We start from the raw sequence: 16,318 nt of genomic DNA on the forward strand, positions 1-16,318 counted from the left end.
AAAAATATCAAAAAATTCAAAACGGTCCGACACAGATATTGACAATATTAATCTGTGTTGAAAAAAACATTGCTCTAGCTTCAAAAACCACGGAGGAAAACGAGGAGTACGTTTGTATGGAGAAATGACCACTCCCGTTGGCTCTTAAGCGGTTGGTCTATAATATAATGTGTAAATACTCACTGTGGCATGCAACTGTGGCATGACATTACAGCTACATTCTCGGCAACATTCCGGCAGCGACAGAAGCATGAGCTAAGTGTAAAGGGTATATAAATTCTCTTACGTCAACCTTCCCCGTCTTGATAAGATATTCAGGCGTCTCTGGCAGCAAAAGGAACAGTAGAAATATAACAGCTGCCACTCCGAAGCCTACCCACAGCATGGCGTAGACGCTCAGCAGATCTGCGAGCACGTAGCTTGTCAGGTAACCGACGTTTCTGGAATGGGAAGATTTAACATTAAGGTCAGTTGGGGCAAGTGATCCATGGGGCAACTGCGGGCCTATGAATACGATGATGACGTGGCCTTTCCCACTGAACCATGGATTATCGTTGCAAATGCGGAGTAGGTCAAGATCAGCTCTGGCGGTCTATCACGAGTTGCGTTCTCGCGCGCAAGTTCATACTTGAAGTCGCGCTAGATGTATGGAGTCGCACGCGGCAATGCAACTCATGCTAGGCCGGCTGGTAGCTATATTTTTGCTACTTTTAGTATCCAAGCTTTAGTAGCAGGCACTCATAACATAATCCAACCAAAGGCAAAAAAAGGAGAGGGAAAAGGAACAGGAAAAAAGGATAGGAAGAAGATACTTATACAGGATCGTCCAAACCTTAAAGTCAAAAATTTTTTTTTGATTCCTCACGACGTGGGCTATCAGAATATACCGTATATATGTTTAGCCGAATTTTTCGTAGTTTTCGAGTTATGATTTTTTTAACTTTTAACTTTTGTTATGAAATTCCGGGGTTCCCATACAGAGTGGCTAAAAAAGAACTGCATTCCCGTTGCCATCAGGGAGGTTTTGGGATTATACTGAGCAACTTTTACTATTGGACCAACCCCGAAATCGCGAAAAAAAAAAATTGGCTGTTTCATACATTTTGGCTGGTCCATTTTCTATGGAAGGGTATAATTTTTGAACGTTAAGGTTTGGACCACCCTGTATGGCACTTACGGAGATATGGCCATATTTAACACCTACCTGATCAGTATGTAGAGTGAGCCAAACGCACTCCGAAGGTCAATGTCGCTGATCTCCTTGATGTAGCACGGCATGATGATGTAGACGGCCGAGCAGGGGAATCCTGCCACGGCGCGCGCTATGATGAACGACGAAGGCTCGAGGCTTATTATTTTTATCAGCCAATATGCCTGAAATCGAGAATGTCAATGGATAATATACGGCAACTATACTCTGTATCTTTCTAGGTATTTAAATAAAAGTAAACAAACAATTTGTACATTTTCGGGTAATTACAACATTTATTGGTTAACCAACCAAATACAAAACCGCCTGATTCAGTCACTGAACGACCTGACTCATTATTTGATCATGTAATGTTTTCATCTACCCTAAACTGGCTTAAGAGCCATTTGAGGGTAGATTTTGTTTACTTTTATTTAAATACCTAAAGATACAGAGTATAGATTGACGTCTCTCCTGTGGACACCCAAAGTCAACAGTCAAAGTCAATAAATATATAAAGCCTGAATCTAATATTCGCGCGGCGGGTGCGTCCAGTCCGCGTCCTAAAAGCTGCAGTTGCTTCAGTAGCTTCAGTTGCGCCAGCTAGCGGACGCCCTTAAGGTCTCTTTGGGACTACAATAGTAGTTTGTGTTACAAGGGATCAAAATGATATATTTCCTTCAAGGGCGTATTGAATCCTGAATGAAGCGATGGATTCTACAATAGAATCCAAGATGAAATAATTTTGATACACATACACATATTGCTTTTCACATCAACTATGAGGAAATTGTTATGTTCCAAAATATGTATTATTTAACCAAAAAAAAAATATATTGCAAGAAAGAAAAAATCGTGTCCTAGAACAGAAAAATACAACTTTGATCCCTCCTAGCAGGGAAGAAAAGTGCCACTTTGATACCTCATAGCGAGGAAGAAAAAGCCCTTTTTCGAATAGGTGATGTGAAAATCGTATTGTTGCAGTGGACTATACCATGTAGTAAAGTATAAAAGCGCTGAATAGCGATCGAACAAAACATTTAAAATAAGTATGTAAATTATATACCTACTCCATTTGCAACTCATTGTGGCGTCAAGATAATCAACCGGTTTTTTTTATAATTTTGTCGTTATAAACGGCAATTATTAGTAAGATAGTAAGTAATTTGTATTGCAATACGTGCTGGTTAATTTGCCTGTAAGAGATAAAACCATTAAGAACAAAATAATGATGAATCACTTTAAATATTCATAATTTGAGCATCTTCTATTGTCCATAAGAGGGATTTATTACAAGAATAGATAAGTAATGCTTTTCGCAGTCCGCTTTTTGTACCTACGATAAGTTTTCTTTTGTGCAATAAAGTTTAAATAAATAAGTGATGTAAATAAAAGATTTTGATTTACAAAAAAAAAAAGTACAAAAGGAACATAAGGAACAAAAGGTTTTCAGCAATGAATAGCAGCCGTCCGGTCCGTAGTAAACCTTGACTTTTAACATGGCTTTCATAAAATAAGTAATGGTTGTCTATATGTCTATCTACGAGTGGTCACGAGAAAAGTACCTATGAAAACAAAAAATTCCAAACACTTTAGATAAAAAACTTAGGTAAAACTCCTCTTGTAAGTTGTGTACAGTCTACACACATAATAAATTACTTGACAGTATAGACACTAGACTGAAACAAAATCATCTTCCTCGCGTTATCCCGGCTATTGCCACGGCTCATGGGAGTCTAGGGTCCCCGCTTGGCAACTAATCCCAAGAATTGGCGTAGACACTAGTTAATACGAGTTCCAACCCAGAGGGGAAACTAGGCCTTATAGGCCTTATTAGTCCGGTTTCCTTACGATGTTTTCCTTCACCGAAAAACTGATGGTAAATATCAAATGCGACCTACTCCGGCTTAAAGGCGCACGTTCTTGCCACTTAGGCTACCCGGTTAGGCGGCTAGGCGCTTTTTATGAGTCAAATAAAATGTCTAAATAAAACTTTTAAGTACCTAAGATAAACGTACTAGTGCTCGACATGCTGCTATCGCCTCTATTGACAATGACTTAAGTTTAAAGATGACATGTACTGGGACCGTGACGAGCACTAATACGTTTACCTTACCGAAAGTCTGCCCGTATAGTGTGATCCGGAAAAACTAAGAAACTTAATTAAAACTAACTAAAGAAATGCTATATCGAGTCTAATAGCTATTGTTACCATCTTTACGGGTGACTTCTCTATTGTGATGTAAAAACGAGGAACTGTTTTTGTCTTGTTTTGCGCTGACGTTGGTAAAAAGTGTAAAAACGTACGGAAACTTAGGCCAATGGCCTTTTCCGTTGTTGGTGATAGTAAGCTGTTTTTACCCGAGTTCCGAGTTAGGAGGGTTGTGTTTTTCGAGCGCATTGTACTCGTATGCAGGGGCGTCCATTAATTACGTGAGGTGTTTTTGAGGATTTTTTTCCCCTCCCCATCTGGTGAGATGTCGTGAGATATACATCATCCAAATCTCACGTGAGATCTTTGAATGTATTTAAAAAAAAACACAATTTGTATTATTTTTGTTAAGAGGAGGATCTATTATATTATATATATAGATTTCGCCATATTTTATGCAACTATCTCACATTTTTATACTAGCACCTCGCTTGCACCTTTGTTAGTATACGAGGGAGGTGTAGGGTGAGTTGGATGACTCACGCTAGACCGGGCCGGGGCCGGGCCGGAGCTTAAGGAGCTTCATTTTCCATGGAAAGCACCACGTGATCACCGATCAGCCGCCATAGAAAATGACATGTCGGACGCCTCGGCCCGGGCGCGGCCCGGTCTAGCGTGAGTTATCCTTTAGATAGTTTACGCAGGATCTACCTAAACGTCAGTGTCAACTAATGTCTGCGTCATTGTATGCGCGTTTCTTTCATTCATCTACCATATCTAAAAGCCGTAACAATCGGTGTAAGAAACTTTTTGTAGCTATAATGTGTTATTATCTTCGGTTTCCGTGAAATTAAATCATTAAAACAAAAGCAGTCTTTAAGTTTAAATACATATTATTCAAATTACAATTCGTCAGCGAGTGTATGTTGTAAGGAATCGCACTTGTATCGTAAATAACTAATAGTGTAACGACGGAAATTGTACAAGGTCTGGTGTGTAAAAAAATACTAATTATCAGATTAAGGAACCACTTAATGGTTCAGGCGGAGTATGTCACTTTCTTAGGACGTCACATTCTGAGGACGTCACATTCTGAGTTCGTCACTTTCTGAGTACGTCACTTTCTGAGAACGCCACTTTCTGAGGACGTCACTTTCTGAGTTCGTCACTTTCTGAGTACGTCACTTTCTGAGAACGCCACTTTCTGAGTACGTCACTTTCTGAGAACGCCACTTTCTGAGTACGTCACTTTCTGAGGACGTCACTTTCTGAGAACGCCACTTTCTGAGGACGTCACTTTCTGAGTACGTCGCGTTTTTTAGCATAGGTACGATTTAACAGTATAATATACCTGCACGAAAAATGTATACTGCCAGCAACCAGATTAGCTGTTCGACATACGGTCGCTTTTATATCCTACATACCAATACCAATCTCTGTTTGCCTTACGCCTGACTGGTAGAGAATTCCATTTGGCAAAACGTCCAAAATGTTTCGTGCAATAAAGTGAAAAATAGAGAAATAAATAATAAAAAAACAATCTAATTATATGTTTAAATCATTATTTAATTCAGAATAGGTACACATAAATGTTTCGCACAGTAGGAACCATGATTTTATCATTCGCCGCTGTGATTAGCTGGTGAAGGTATCATGGTAAGCTCGCTGACACCAGTAGAAGGTCATTCCCACATATTTACATTTAAACGGACTGCCGCTCCTTTCGTGACAACATATTCTTCAACATACCGCGTCTTCTGTCATGTCTCCATAAACTCACGTCTTTTTTTCTGATGATAGTGTAAATTTTGGATATCTGCGTATAAAAATCAGCTCTTGCAGTTTTGGTTCAGACAATATTTCTTCTCGTGTCACCTGTGGAGAATAGGCGTCAAAGGATTTTTTCTTCATATCGGCAACGGCATATTCAGAATATATGTTCAGCCATCAATCACTTCTGCGTATGGAGTGATCCATACTCTCATAGTTCTCATGTTCTGCATATATGTATTTAATGTAATTTATTTGTTTTCACCTCAGCAGCTCGAACAAGGGTACTTTGCTTCTTAAAAATAGTGAGCAAAATGCGATTTTGCTCACTGAGTGAGACAAAATGACATTCAAGTGACCTTTATAGTCAAATGTCATTTCAACATGCGGGGTCTAATACAAGTTCGAAATACTTGGGTTCTATTATCTCTGTCCCTTTCACACTGTTAGCAAAAAGAAACAGACGAAAAAAAGTTCAAACGACATTCAACGGTATATTGACTGTTTATAATAGACCCCCGAAAAACTTCAGAACGCATCGTTCCAAACCACGTACGAGCTCCATACGAGTATGAATTCTAAATAATTATTTAATTAAAATAAAGTTTAAGATTTGATAAAAATACTATATTTTAGGTATTTTATTGTACAATTAAAATAATGAACTCAAAAAATACACAGATTATCACGCAAAATTAATTATTTTACTTTTAAGAATTTCTACTATAGTTGACAAATAGTACGTATCCGCAATTCGGACCGTATCTTACAAAGTTCTTTTTTTACAAAAAAAAGTTGTTGGTTGAAGTGTCAGTTGATGTTTCTTTATTTCCATATTATTTTACTGAAATTTATTATTACGTTTTGTTTTTGTGTTAGATTGCGGTAATTAAACTTAATTGTTTGTATATCTTAAGAAAACATGAGTGCATAGGTATTAAGAAACGAAGAAGGATTACATTTTTCAAGTTGTCTAATAGACCAGGTATGTTCTCACTGCTAAGGTGTAAAAATTTTTGTGTACTACACGAGATCAAAGTTATTTACATCTCGTGCGCTTTTGAGTCCCTTACTACGCTCAAGATTCTAAATTAGATTCACTCGCTACGCTCGTGAATCTATTATAGAATCTTTCGCTTGCACGGGACTCAAAATAAGCACTCGCAGAAATATCAAACTTTGATCTCTTGTTGTACAAATAACTATTGTTTTCTTCCTATATAGGTTACACGATGAATTTTTTAATTAATATTACATTGTACTTTTAGCCTGACAATAAAAATCTATCATGTCGCCGATTTGATATCGCTGATTTTTTTTCTATTTAAAATCCGAAACTACAAAAAGGTTATAAAGTTTGTCAAAGGACTGTCTCATTTCAAACATAGACAGAGATAAACATACTATCTTTGTCTTACACTTGTACTAGCACCCAAAAGAAAAGGATGAGTGTTGTTATATATTGACATGTGGGTAGATGAGAAGATCTGCGGGTACCCCCAGTTCGGTTCCAGCTAGCAAGCCAGCACACGTACGTAACATTCTGGCGACGGGATTTAATTCGGGAATACGCTAAAAGTGCTTTAAACATAGTGTTTGAATGTTTAAAAGTGTGATTTAAGTGTGATGAATAAAATGTCGGTAAAATTTAGTGAATTTCATATGGACAAAGACAATTGGAAAAATTACGTGAATAGGTTCGAATATTGTTTGCTCGCGAATAGTATTCAAACGGACGAGTTAAAAAAAGCGAATTTCTTTGCAGTTTGTGGTCGTGATTTATATGATCTAGTTGAGTCGTTAATTTCACCGAAAAAGATCGCAGACATAACCTATACAACTGTAAAGTCCGCGTTAGACGATCATTTTAATCCAAAACAAAATGAAATAGTGCCATCGTATAAGTTTCATATGAGGTGTCAATCGAGCAGTGAAAATATAAAAGAGTACGTGGCTAGTTTGCGTAAATTGGCTATAGAGTGCAATTTTACCGATTTGGATCGCACGTTGCGCGACCGGTTAGTATGTGGCATTCGTGATAAAGAGATGCAAAAACAATTGTTGCAGCAGACAACATTAACTTTTGATCAAGCGGTAAAATTGGCGTTAACGGCTGAAACGGCGGACGCCGGAGTGATAGTCATGACGACGCCAGCGACGGTAGCGACCTCTAGCGTGGCGCCTGCTGGTACAGGCGGTGACGAGCCAATGGAGGTTAATAAAATTAAAGCGAAACCGTTGGAACCGGGCAAGGATTGTTGGCGGTGTGGCAAAAGGCACGGAAATTTCTGTAGGTTCAGATATAGTCGGTGCTATGTGTGTAAAAAACAGGGCCATATTGCAGAGGTATGTTCGGATACACGAGACAAAAGTAAGTCAAAAGAATCAAGTCGGTTGAATGGATTGTATGAGGATGTTTTGTGTAATTTAGTGTCGAACAAAGTGGATCCTTTTTATGCAAATGTGGAATTAAATGGTCGACTAGTCAAGTTGGAAGTCGATTGTGGAGCGGCATTTACTATGTTGAGAGAAAGTACAGCGAGGAAAATTTGGAATGGGAACTTGCCAAGTTTGGATGCGTCAAGAGTTAGGTTAACAACCTGGACTAAGAGCCAGGTGGAGTTGTTAGGAGAAGCGGCAGTTGATGTAAGGTTTAAAAATATACATAAAAAATTAAACTTGCTGATCGCGAGAGGTAACGGGCCAGATTTGTTGGGCCGTGATTGGTTTCCAGAGTTAAATATAGATATTCAGGGAATATATAACATGAAATTGGAGGATGAAGATATAGATACTTTATTGGAAAAATATAAAGAAGTTTTTCAGTCTGGTTTAGGAAAGTACACCGGCCCAGTAGTAACCATACCTTTGAAACCCGAGGCGAAACCAAAGTTTTTGAAGTGTAGGCCTGTGGCGTTTGCAATTAAAGAGAGAGTGTTACAAGAGATTGACAGATTAGTTGCAGAAGATGTTTTGGAACCTGTCAGTCATTCTGAGTTTGCCAGTCCTATAGTACCTATCATTAAGAAGAATGGGAAAGTCAGGCTTTGTGGGGATTACAGGGCCACAGTGAATATGGCTACCGAGACTGATACTTACCCTCTGCCAACTTTAAATGAAGCTTTTGCGGTTTTGCAAGGAGGAGTTATTTTCAGTAAGATAGATTTAGAGCAAGCTTACACCCAGGTCGTAGTTGATGAACCAACTTCAAAATTACTTACTTTAAATACTCCTAAAGGATTATTTCGGTGTAAAAGATTAGCATTTGGGGTTAAAGCCTGTCCTGGAATTTTTCAGCGCATGATGAGCAACTTATTGGCAGGCGTATCAGGAGCAGCGGTACTGCTGGATGATATTGTGGTCACCGGATGCACAATACAAGAACACAGTGACAGACTTCAACACATCTTACAGATCCTTAAGGAAGCCGGGCTTAGAGTCAACAAGGAGAAGTGCAAATTTGGGAAGGCAAGCGTGGAGTTTCTAGGCCATGTGATTGATGCCAATGGGCTGCATCCTTGTGGAGACAAGATCAAGGCTATAATGGAGACGCCAGCACCAAAAAATGTAAAGGAGTTGCAGGCTTTTCTTGGTTTATTGAATTTTTATGACAGATTTATAGCACAGAAAGCAACTGTAGCAGAACCACTGTACAAGTTATTGTTGAAAGGAGCCAAATGGGTATGGACACCAAACTGCCAACAAGCTTTTAGTCTCTTAAAAAGAATGTTGACTACGGGGAACACATTAGTACATTATGATTTAAAGAAACCAGTGGTTATTACATGTGATGCTTCGCAGTACGGTCTTGGTGCGGTTCTGGAACACAGGATGGAGGACGGTTCTTTGAGACCAATCATGTTTGCTTCCAGGACAATGAGCTCTCATGAACGAAATTATTCGCAGATTGATAAAGAGGCTGCTGCCATTATTTTTGCAGTACAGAAATTTTACTCATATATTTTTGGCCGTAAGATAGTCATTCAGACGGACCATAAACCACTTTTGGGTATATTTGACCCAAAGAAGCCAATACCTAATGTGATATCACCCAGGATGTTAAGATGGGCTTTATTGTTAAACTCGTACGATTACGAGTTACAATATGTTGAAGGGAAAAAAATTGGGAATGCTGATGCCCTAAGTAGATGGCCTGGTCCTGAAAGCAGTGGAATAGAAGAAGAGCTGCAAGAGGTGAATGTTTTGTTGCTCAATGAGACACCAGTTGAGTTACAGATGACGGCTAAGGATGTGGCTAAATTGAGTAAGACCGATGGTATATTAGCAAAGGTGATGTTCTGGATTAGGAATGGTTGGCCAAGTACAGTAGAAGATAAATATAGAGATTATTATGTAAGACGGGATGAATTAACAGAATATAATGACTGTATATTGTGGGGAGGTAGAGTAATTGTGCCTCTGAAGCTACGTGAAAGCGTTCTTAAAGAGCTCCATAGCAATCATGATGGTATAGTCATCACTAAAGCAATAGCAAGGAGTTACTTTTGGTGGCCTGGTCTCGACAGAGATATAGAGAGCTTGATACATAATTGCCAAACTTGTAGAGAAGTAAGGAATATGCCAGCCAAGGTGACTCACAGATGGATTACCCCACCAAAGGCTTGGTCCCGGCTGCATATTGATTTTGCAGGGCCTTTCATGGGCAAAGTTTTCTTAATATTAATTGACTCATACTCAAAATGGCCGGAGGTCAAAATAGTTAATGAGCAAAGTTCAAGTATGGTAATTAATAAGTTAGATGAGATATTTGCTGAACAAGGGCTGCCAGACACCATAGTGAGCGATAACGGAAAAGCGTTTGCGTCAGAAGAGATAAGTCAATATTTTAAACAGAATGGTATTAGACATATACTGGTACCCCCATATCATCCTGCGTCCAATGGACAGGCGGAGAGAACGGTACAGACAATAAAATTGAAGTTAAAAAAGATGTCACATCTCCCATGGTCAACCAGACTGCAAAAGATATTGTATGGGTTGCGGACAACACCTAGTTCTGTCACCGGTAAGACACCCGCGGAACTCCTGAACAATAGACGTTTCCGAACTAAATTTGATAGGCTTCACCCCCTTTCAATTCAAGAAAAGGAGACAGAAGATATCCAGGAAAATGAAACAAAACGTGTGAGAGAATTTAGAGTGGGAGAGACAGTTTGTTTCAGGAACTATAGAACTGGGCCTAGATGGTTAGAAGGAACAATAGTCAAAAGGATTGGAGTGTTAAGATATAAAATTAAACAAGGAAATAAATTATTTATTAGACATGTAAATCAGATGCTTGGTTTTAGTAGAAGTGGCACAGAAGAAGAAACACAAGTTGAAATCAAGGCAAGACCATCAAGTAATAGTAAAGAAGTTCAACAAGGGGAAGAAGAAAGAGAAGATGAGGGTTTTGGCACAATAAGAATCCCTCCACCGAGTCAGTGGGCAGAGATAATTGGTGTGAAAGGCCCAGAAGAGTGTTTAGTACGGGATTCGGATGATACAGTGCCTAGAAATGAACCGAACAGTAACAAGCGATCCCGATCGAGTGAAAGCCCACCATCCAACAGACCATCCTTGAAAAAGATAGCTCTCCAAGAATATGGTAGTTCAGACATTGAGTCTGATAGTGGAGATGATGAACATTATAGTGCAGATAGCCAATAGTTAAATAGTTACTAAATAATAATAAAAGACTATGAAAGCATGTTAGGGTATAAGTGAACAATATAGTTTAAGTGCATAAACAGAGTAGTACAAATCTGACGTTAAATATTGGATTCTAAAATGTAGTGAAGTGTCATCTATCCAGAGGGAAAGGCATGTTATATATTGACATGTGGGTAGATGAGAAGATCTGCGGGTACCCCCAGTTCGGTTCCAGCTAGCAAGCCAGCACACGTACGTAACAAGTGTAGTTTTTATTGTTCTTATTTAATGACAAATTTGTTTGACCACTTACAGTCCGTTAACTCTCAGAATGAACTTCGTTTTTCGGGTAAAATCGGACGTATTCGCGTAATAGAAAATGACAGCGTCGTACTGATTTAGTTGCAACTTGCAATCCAAGACTCAAAACTATACAGGGTGGTCTATACCACGACGTCCAAATTTTTTTTAGATTCCTCAATTGAATTATAGAATATGTTAGCCGGTTTTTCGTAGCTTTCGACTTATGAATTTTTGAACTTTTAACTTTTGTTAAGAAATTCCGGGCCGAACCAATTAACTTATTTAAAAAAACGATTGAACTTTTTTGAATGTTTCTTTTTATAACATAATCCTTTACAAACGGCGCAGTTGCTTAAAAAAATCAGCATCCTCACTTGGCTGCGAGTTGGAAAAAAAGACAAAAGTCAAAGTTTTACGTTCAAGCAGGTCAAGTTTAGATTTTACCTAATTAAAAAAAAACATGCGAGTTCAACGACTTTTGGTTATTTTAGAAACTGCTAGTCCCTAAGTTTTTTTTAAAGGTAAAAAAAAGTGACAATAGTCATAATTTGACAGAGTCACCGCTCAAAGGAATCGAGGTGGAAAGTTCCCAAATTAGTAATCTGATAGCCCACGTAGTGAAGAATCTAAAAAAAAACAACGGGTTGCACTCTGGGAGTGCCGGCAGAAGTGAAAACTCAATGACATTGTAACAGTTTTTCGATCAGGTCACGTGTCCGTCTTACGTCTTACGAATCTTACGGTCACGTGACCTGTCGCGAGTTTAACATTTTTTCCCCATCACAAAAAGTGCACAGCGCCGCTAAAGAAGTTTTCACTTAAAAATTTTGGACATCGAGGTTTGTACCAACCTGTATAGAGTAGTTAATACCACCATAACTAGTAGGTAAATATTTATATTCATATTAAAATATGTGACTTTTAAGTACTGTAAAATTATTTACAAATTAAATTTAAATTTTTTGTTTTAATTTACTTTTTTATGTTAAAGTGAATTTAAAAATTAAAAATTAAAAACAAACACAAACTATAAAAAATATACTTACCTACAAAAAAATATGCCTGTTATTATTACCACTCTGTATAATTTCAGCGAGAAGTAGTAAATGACGGTGTGACGTTCTGCTTTCAAATTCTGATTCTATTTTATTTAGATTATGACAAAAAGTCAAATCGCAATATAGTCATCAACCAAATATTAAGCATAACGTCATTACATTAGGGCTTGTTTTACATTGAGACAATAGGTATCCCTAACTTTTTGCGAGTGAGTAAGAAAGCAGAACAGCAGTATCACCTTCGCGTGCTACCGCCGATACCCGATGTATCTTTCTAAAATCCGAAGGTCATTCTGAGAGTTATGGAGAGATTTATATCTACGGACTGTAGATAATATGTTGCGCTAGCTTCGACCCGCGACTTCATCTGCTTGGAAATATGATGATGATGATGATATCGTACCTATGCTAAAAAACGTGACGTACTCAGAAAGTGACGTCCTCAGAAAGTGGCGCTCTCAGAAAGTGACGTCCTCAGAAAGTGACGTACTCAGAAAGTGGCGTTCTCAGAAAGTGACGTACTCAGAAAGTGACGTACTCAGAAAGTGGCGTTCTCAGAAAGTGACGTACTCAGAAAGTGACGAACTCAGAAAGTGACGTACTCAGAAAGTGACGAACTCAGAAAGTGACGTCCTCAGAAAGTGGCGTTCTCATAAAGTGACGTACTCAGAAAGTGACGAACTCAGAATGTGACGTCCTCAGAATGTGACGTCCTAAGAAAGTGACATACTCCGCCTGAACCGACTTAAGGTTTTGGTACGTTTTAGGATATTCCAACTAAAAGTAAGCCTCGATATAGAAAAGAAAGTATGTATGTTTAATACCTCGATACCTTGTAGATATTTGAATTACCTATTATAATTTGAATGAAAATTTATATCCTGCGAGTTTCTTAGGTACATTTACACTTAAGAATAATAAAATTAACTAAAGGGTCATTCTACAAAAATCTCATTCCCCTGGCCATACCTATTCGCAAATTTCCAGGAAATTCCGCTTTAATAGCATCTCATTTTTGGTGCCTGTAACTCGTGCCAAGTTTCACCTACAACCAAAACAGCTAAAAAATCTAAAAAAAAACATTTATTTCAAGCTACAATGCTCATAATTGGTTGTCAACAGTTGTATAATAAAATTAATAAATATATCATTCCTAAAATAACTAACTACTACTAACTAGCTAAGCGGAATCTCTTGGGAATTTTCGAATGTGTATAGCCAGGGGAATGAGAGTAGAATGATCCTAAAACGTAATTTCTATACCGAGTGACTTGGTGAGATTACTTACCATTATTGTCGATATAGTGACTAGACTCATGAATTTTCGACCAAATCTGTCCATGAAGTAACCCAGGGGAAGTCCGAGTATGATTGCTGTTGGAAATAAAACATTTACTTTTTAATACAGAAGCATATACCTAATAAGTTTTGTGCAAATAAATAAACAAAATGAAATGTTTATTTATTTGCACAAGAAATAACTATCGTCTTATATCATATATGTAATGGTTATCATCAGGGATTTCACTTTATGAAATGATGCATTTCGAGGGCGAAGGTACGATTTACTATAAATCATATCCAAATAATGGTGATGGTTAATTGTGAAGAGATCACACGAATGACAATAGAACCCAAATAGAACCCTTACCAAAAACATACAAGTACCTAATTGGAGGAATTAGTCCAGCCGTTACCGAGACATCAGGGAAGATACTTACATTACAAAAGCAAAAACTCAACGACATTGTAACTCAAAATATTAATAACAGCGCCATCTAGTACAAAATGTCTGCAGCACTATGTATAATTGAGGTTAACGCCATCTAGCGTTATTTCGTCACATTACTTAAAAAAAACCCCCTAAGCACATCACTGTGAGTTCTAGAGTTATATAAATACCAGTTTGAGGGAAACTCACTAGATGGCATTTAAATCAAAAAAGAAAAACACAATGACATTGTAACAGTGTCCGTCACACGTGACGTCACGCAAGCTCCATGCGCCGCCTAAACGAAACAGCAGGCTCAGGCATACATTTTCGCCGCGCGGTAGAACTAGAGGGTTACGTCTTACGCTCTCGCGAGTTTAACATTTTTTCCCCATCACAAAAGGTGCTCAGCGCCGCTAAAGAAGTTCTCACTTCAAAAATACAAGTAGGTACCTAATTGGAGGAATTAGTCCAGCAGTTATCGAGACATCCCGATGTCTCGATAACGGCTGGACTAAGATACATTAAAAAAGCAAAAAAATAAAAAAAAGCGGAGAATAGCTCTCCGAGACATGTCACGTGAAATACAGTTAGCTTGATGATGGTTTAATCAATCAATCAATCAATCATTTATTGTGAATATATATACATACCTGTGATATATGTAACGGACGCCGCCCAGGAGTACTCATCCTTGGTATACGGGTGGTCTATCGGGTTCTCTGAAGACTCAAGGATCCTCCTCATCGGAGACAGCCAGCCCTGGATCATGCCGAAGCAGAGGAGAGGGATCGATACTGGAAAACGAAATGGACAAATTGAATTTTATAAATAGCATAATTTAGTTAAATCAATTAGAAGCATTTTTCATGAATGTTGCTAGAGTCAGACCAAGAAAAGTCTGCAGCGGATTTGATAGCCCACGCAGTGCACGTGTTATTTTGAACGTCAAACTTCTATGAAATTATGACGTACTCGTATAAATAACACTTACACTGCGTGAGCTATCAAATCCACTGCAGACTTTTCTTGGTCCGAACCTGGCGGCCTAGGCAAGGTGACAATCGCTTGCGCTTCGAAATCGAATCGCTTTGTGTGACAGTGACAGACTGACAGTTGGGTTTCTTTCGCTACCGAACGTTAGCGTTAGGCATGTTTTCAAGCTGGTCTGTACGGCTACCACCAGTTATGACATTGACAGATACGCTCGCGTCTACGTAAATTACTTTCTATACAACTCGCTTGCACTAATATGCGAGTACGAGCGAGATGCATAGAAAGTAAGTTACTTAGACGCGAGCGTATCTGTCAATGTCAAAACTCGTGGTAGTGGTTCTTATCACAAAATTTCACGAATAACGGTTGAGAACTTATGCGACCTGGGGCCCGATTTTTGAATTCCGATCGCTCGATTTCGACATTCGAAAATCGGTGGAAAACGGTAAAATGCTAATTTTTGAAATACGAGCGATAGAAATTGGGAATCGAATGGTATTGACCACTCGTTTTCAATTCTATTAGTAGAATTTAAATGCCTAATAGGAGAGATATTATTGTACGAAATACACGAAATCGAGCGGTCGAAATTCAAAAATCGGGCTCCTGTAAGTGAGAGAACATCGCTTCGCTCGGTCGATAATATCATTGGATAGATCATTGTGCTTTTACTAAGTATAATGGTATAAAAGTAACCGCAATCACAAACCAGTCATATATAATTCTAGAATTATGAATTCCATGTACTCATTTGATTTACATAAAACCTATTAGGTTATGGGTCTAGGACACATGAATATACTTCTGTTATGTATCTCCTAAATTCAAACCTAATGGGTTTAGTTTGAGGAAAATGGACGACCGCTTCTACATAACTACAGTCTTAAGCGGTATCCTGACGGGATGATCAAATCGACCGATTTGATCATAATTGAAATTGGCGTCAATCTCCAATTTAATCACCAATTTTAGATTTATGGTGATATATTAGAGCCCTCTAAATTGAAAAAATGCCCCAGAACGAAAATACTGGCGTCACAAATTGGTATTCTTGCGTCCGCACCTCATTTTATCGGTAATATCGGTCATTATCGGCGGTTGAATTCGGCGAGCCAAATTGGCGTTTGCGTCCGCACGTCCTGATTCGATCGGCCAATTTAATCAGATTGGCGAAAAATTTACTAGTCTGGATACGCCTTTAATTTTCGTCTCTGTATAGTCATTAAGGAAAATAATTTTACGCAATTTGATGTTATATACTACACTCGGCGTCACGGAAATCGCACACCCACGGATTTTTGTTTCAAGCCGTTATAAACCTTATGTTGTTGAAGGTAAAGTATGAGTGTGTGGGATCATTTTAAAGAGAATTTAACCCTTCATTTAAAAACAATGCAATAGTTACTAAAGAGTAAAAAAAGGCACCTTTTTTAATAAGAAATAAAAATCGTATATTCATGCAAAAAAATCAACAAATTAAAACACAA

At 38.3% G+C, this 16,318-nt stretch overlaps 1 protein-coding gene across 1 annotated transcript in view; it reads right to left on the minus strand.

Moving 5' to 3' along the window:
• Positions 1 to 16,318, minus strand: part of LOC134800931 (facilitated trehalose transporter Tret1-like) — a 28,167-nt gene that overhangs the window by 4,871 nt on the left and 6,978 nt on the right. Inside the window, exons 2-5 of the mRNA XM_063773463.1 lie at positions 14,489 to 14,632; positions 13,413 to 13,498; positions 1,205 to 1,374; positions 287 to 440 (exon numbers count right to left, since the gene is read on the minus strand). Coding sequence (XP_063629533.1) covers positions 287 to 440; positions 1,205 to 1,374; positions 13,413 to 13,498; positions 14,489 to 14,632 — 554 coding nt within the window. The remainder of the gene's footprint in view (positions 1 to 286; positions 441 to 1,204; positions 1,375 to 13,412; positions 13,499 to 14,488; positions 14,633 to 16,318) is intronic.

Source organism: Cydia splendana, chromosome 20 (genome assembly GCF_910591565.1).
Source record: "Cydia splendana chromosome 20, ilCydSple1.2, whole genome shotgun sequence".
Taxonomy (NCBI): domain Eukaryota; kingdom Metazoa; phylum Arthropoda; class Insecta; order Lepidoptera; family Tortricidae; genus Cydia; species Cydia splendana.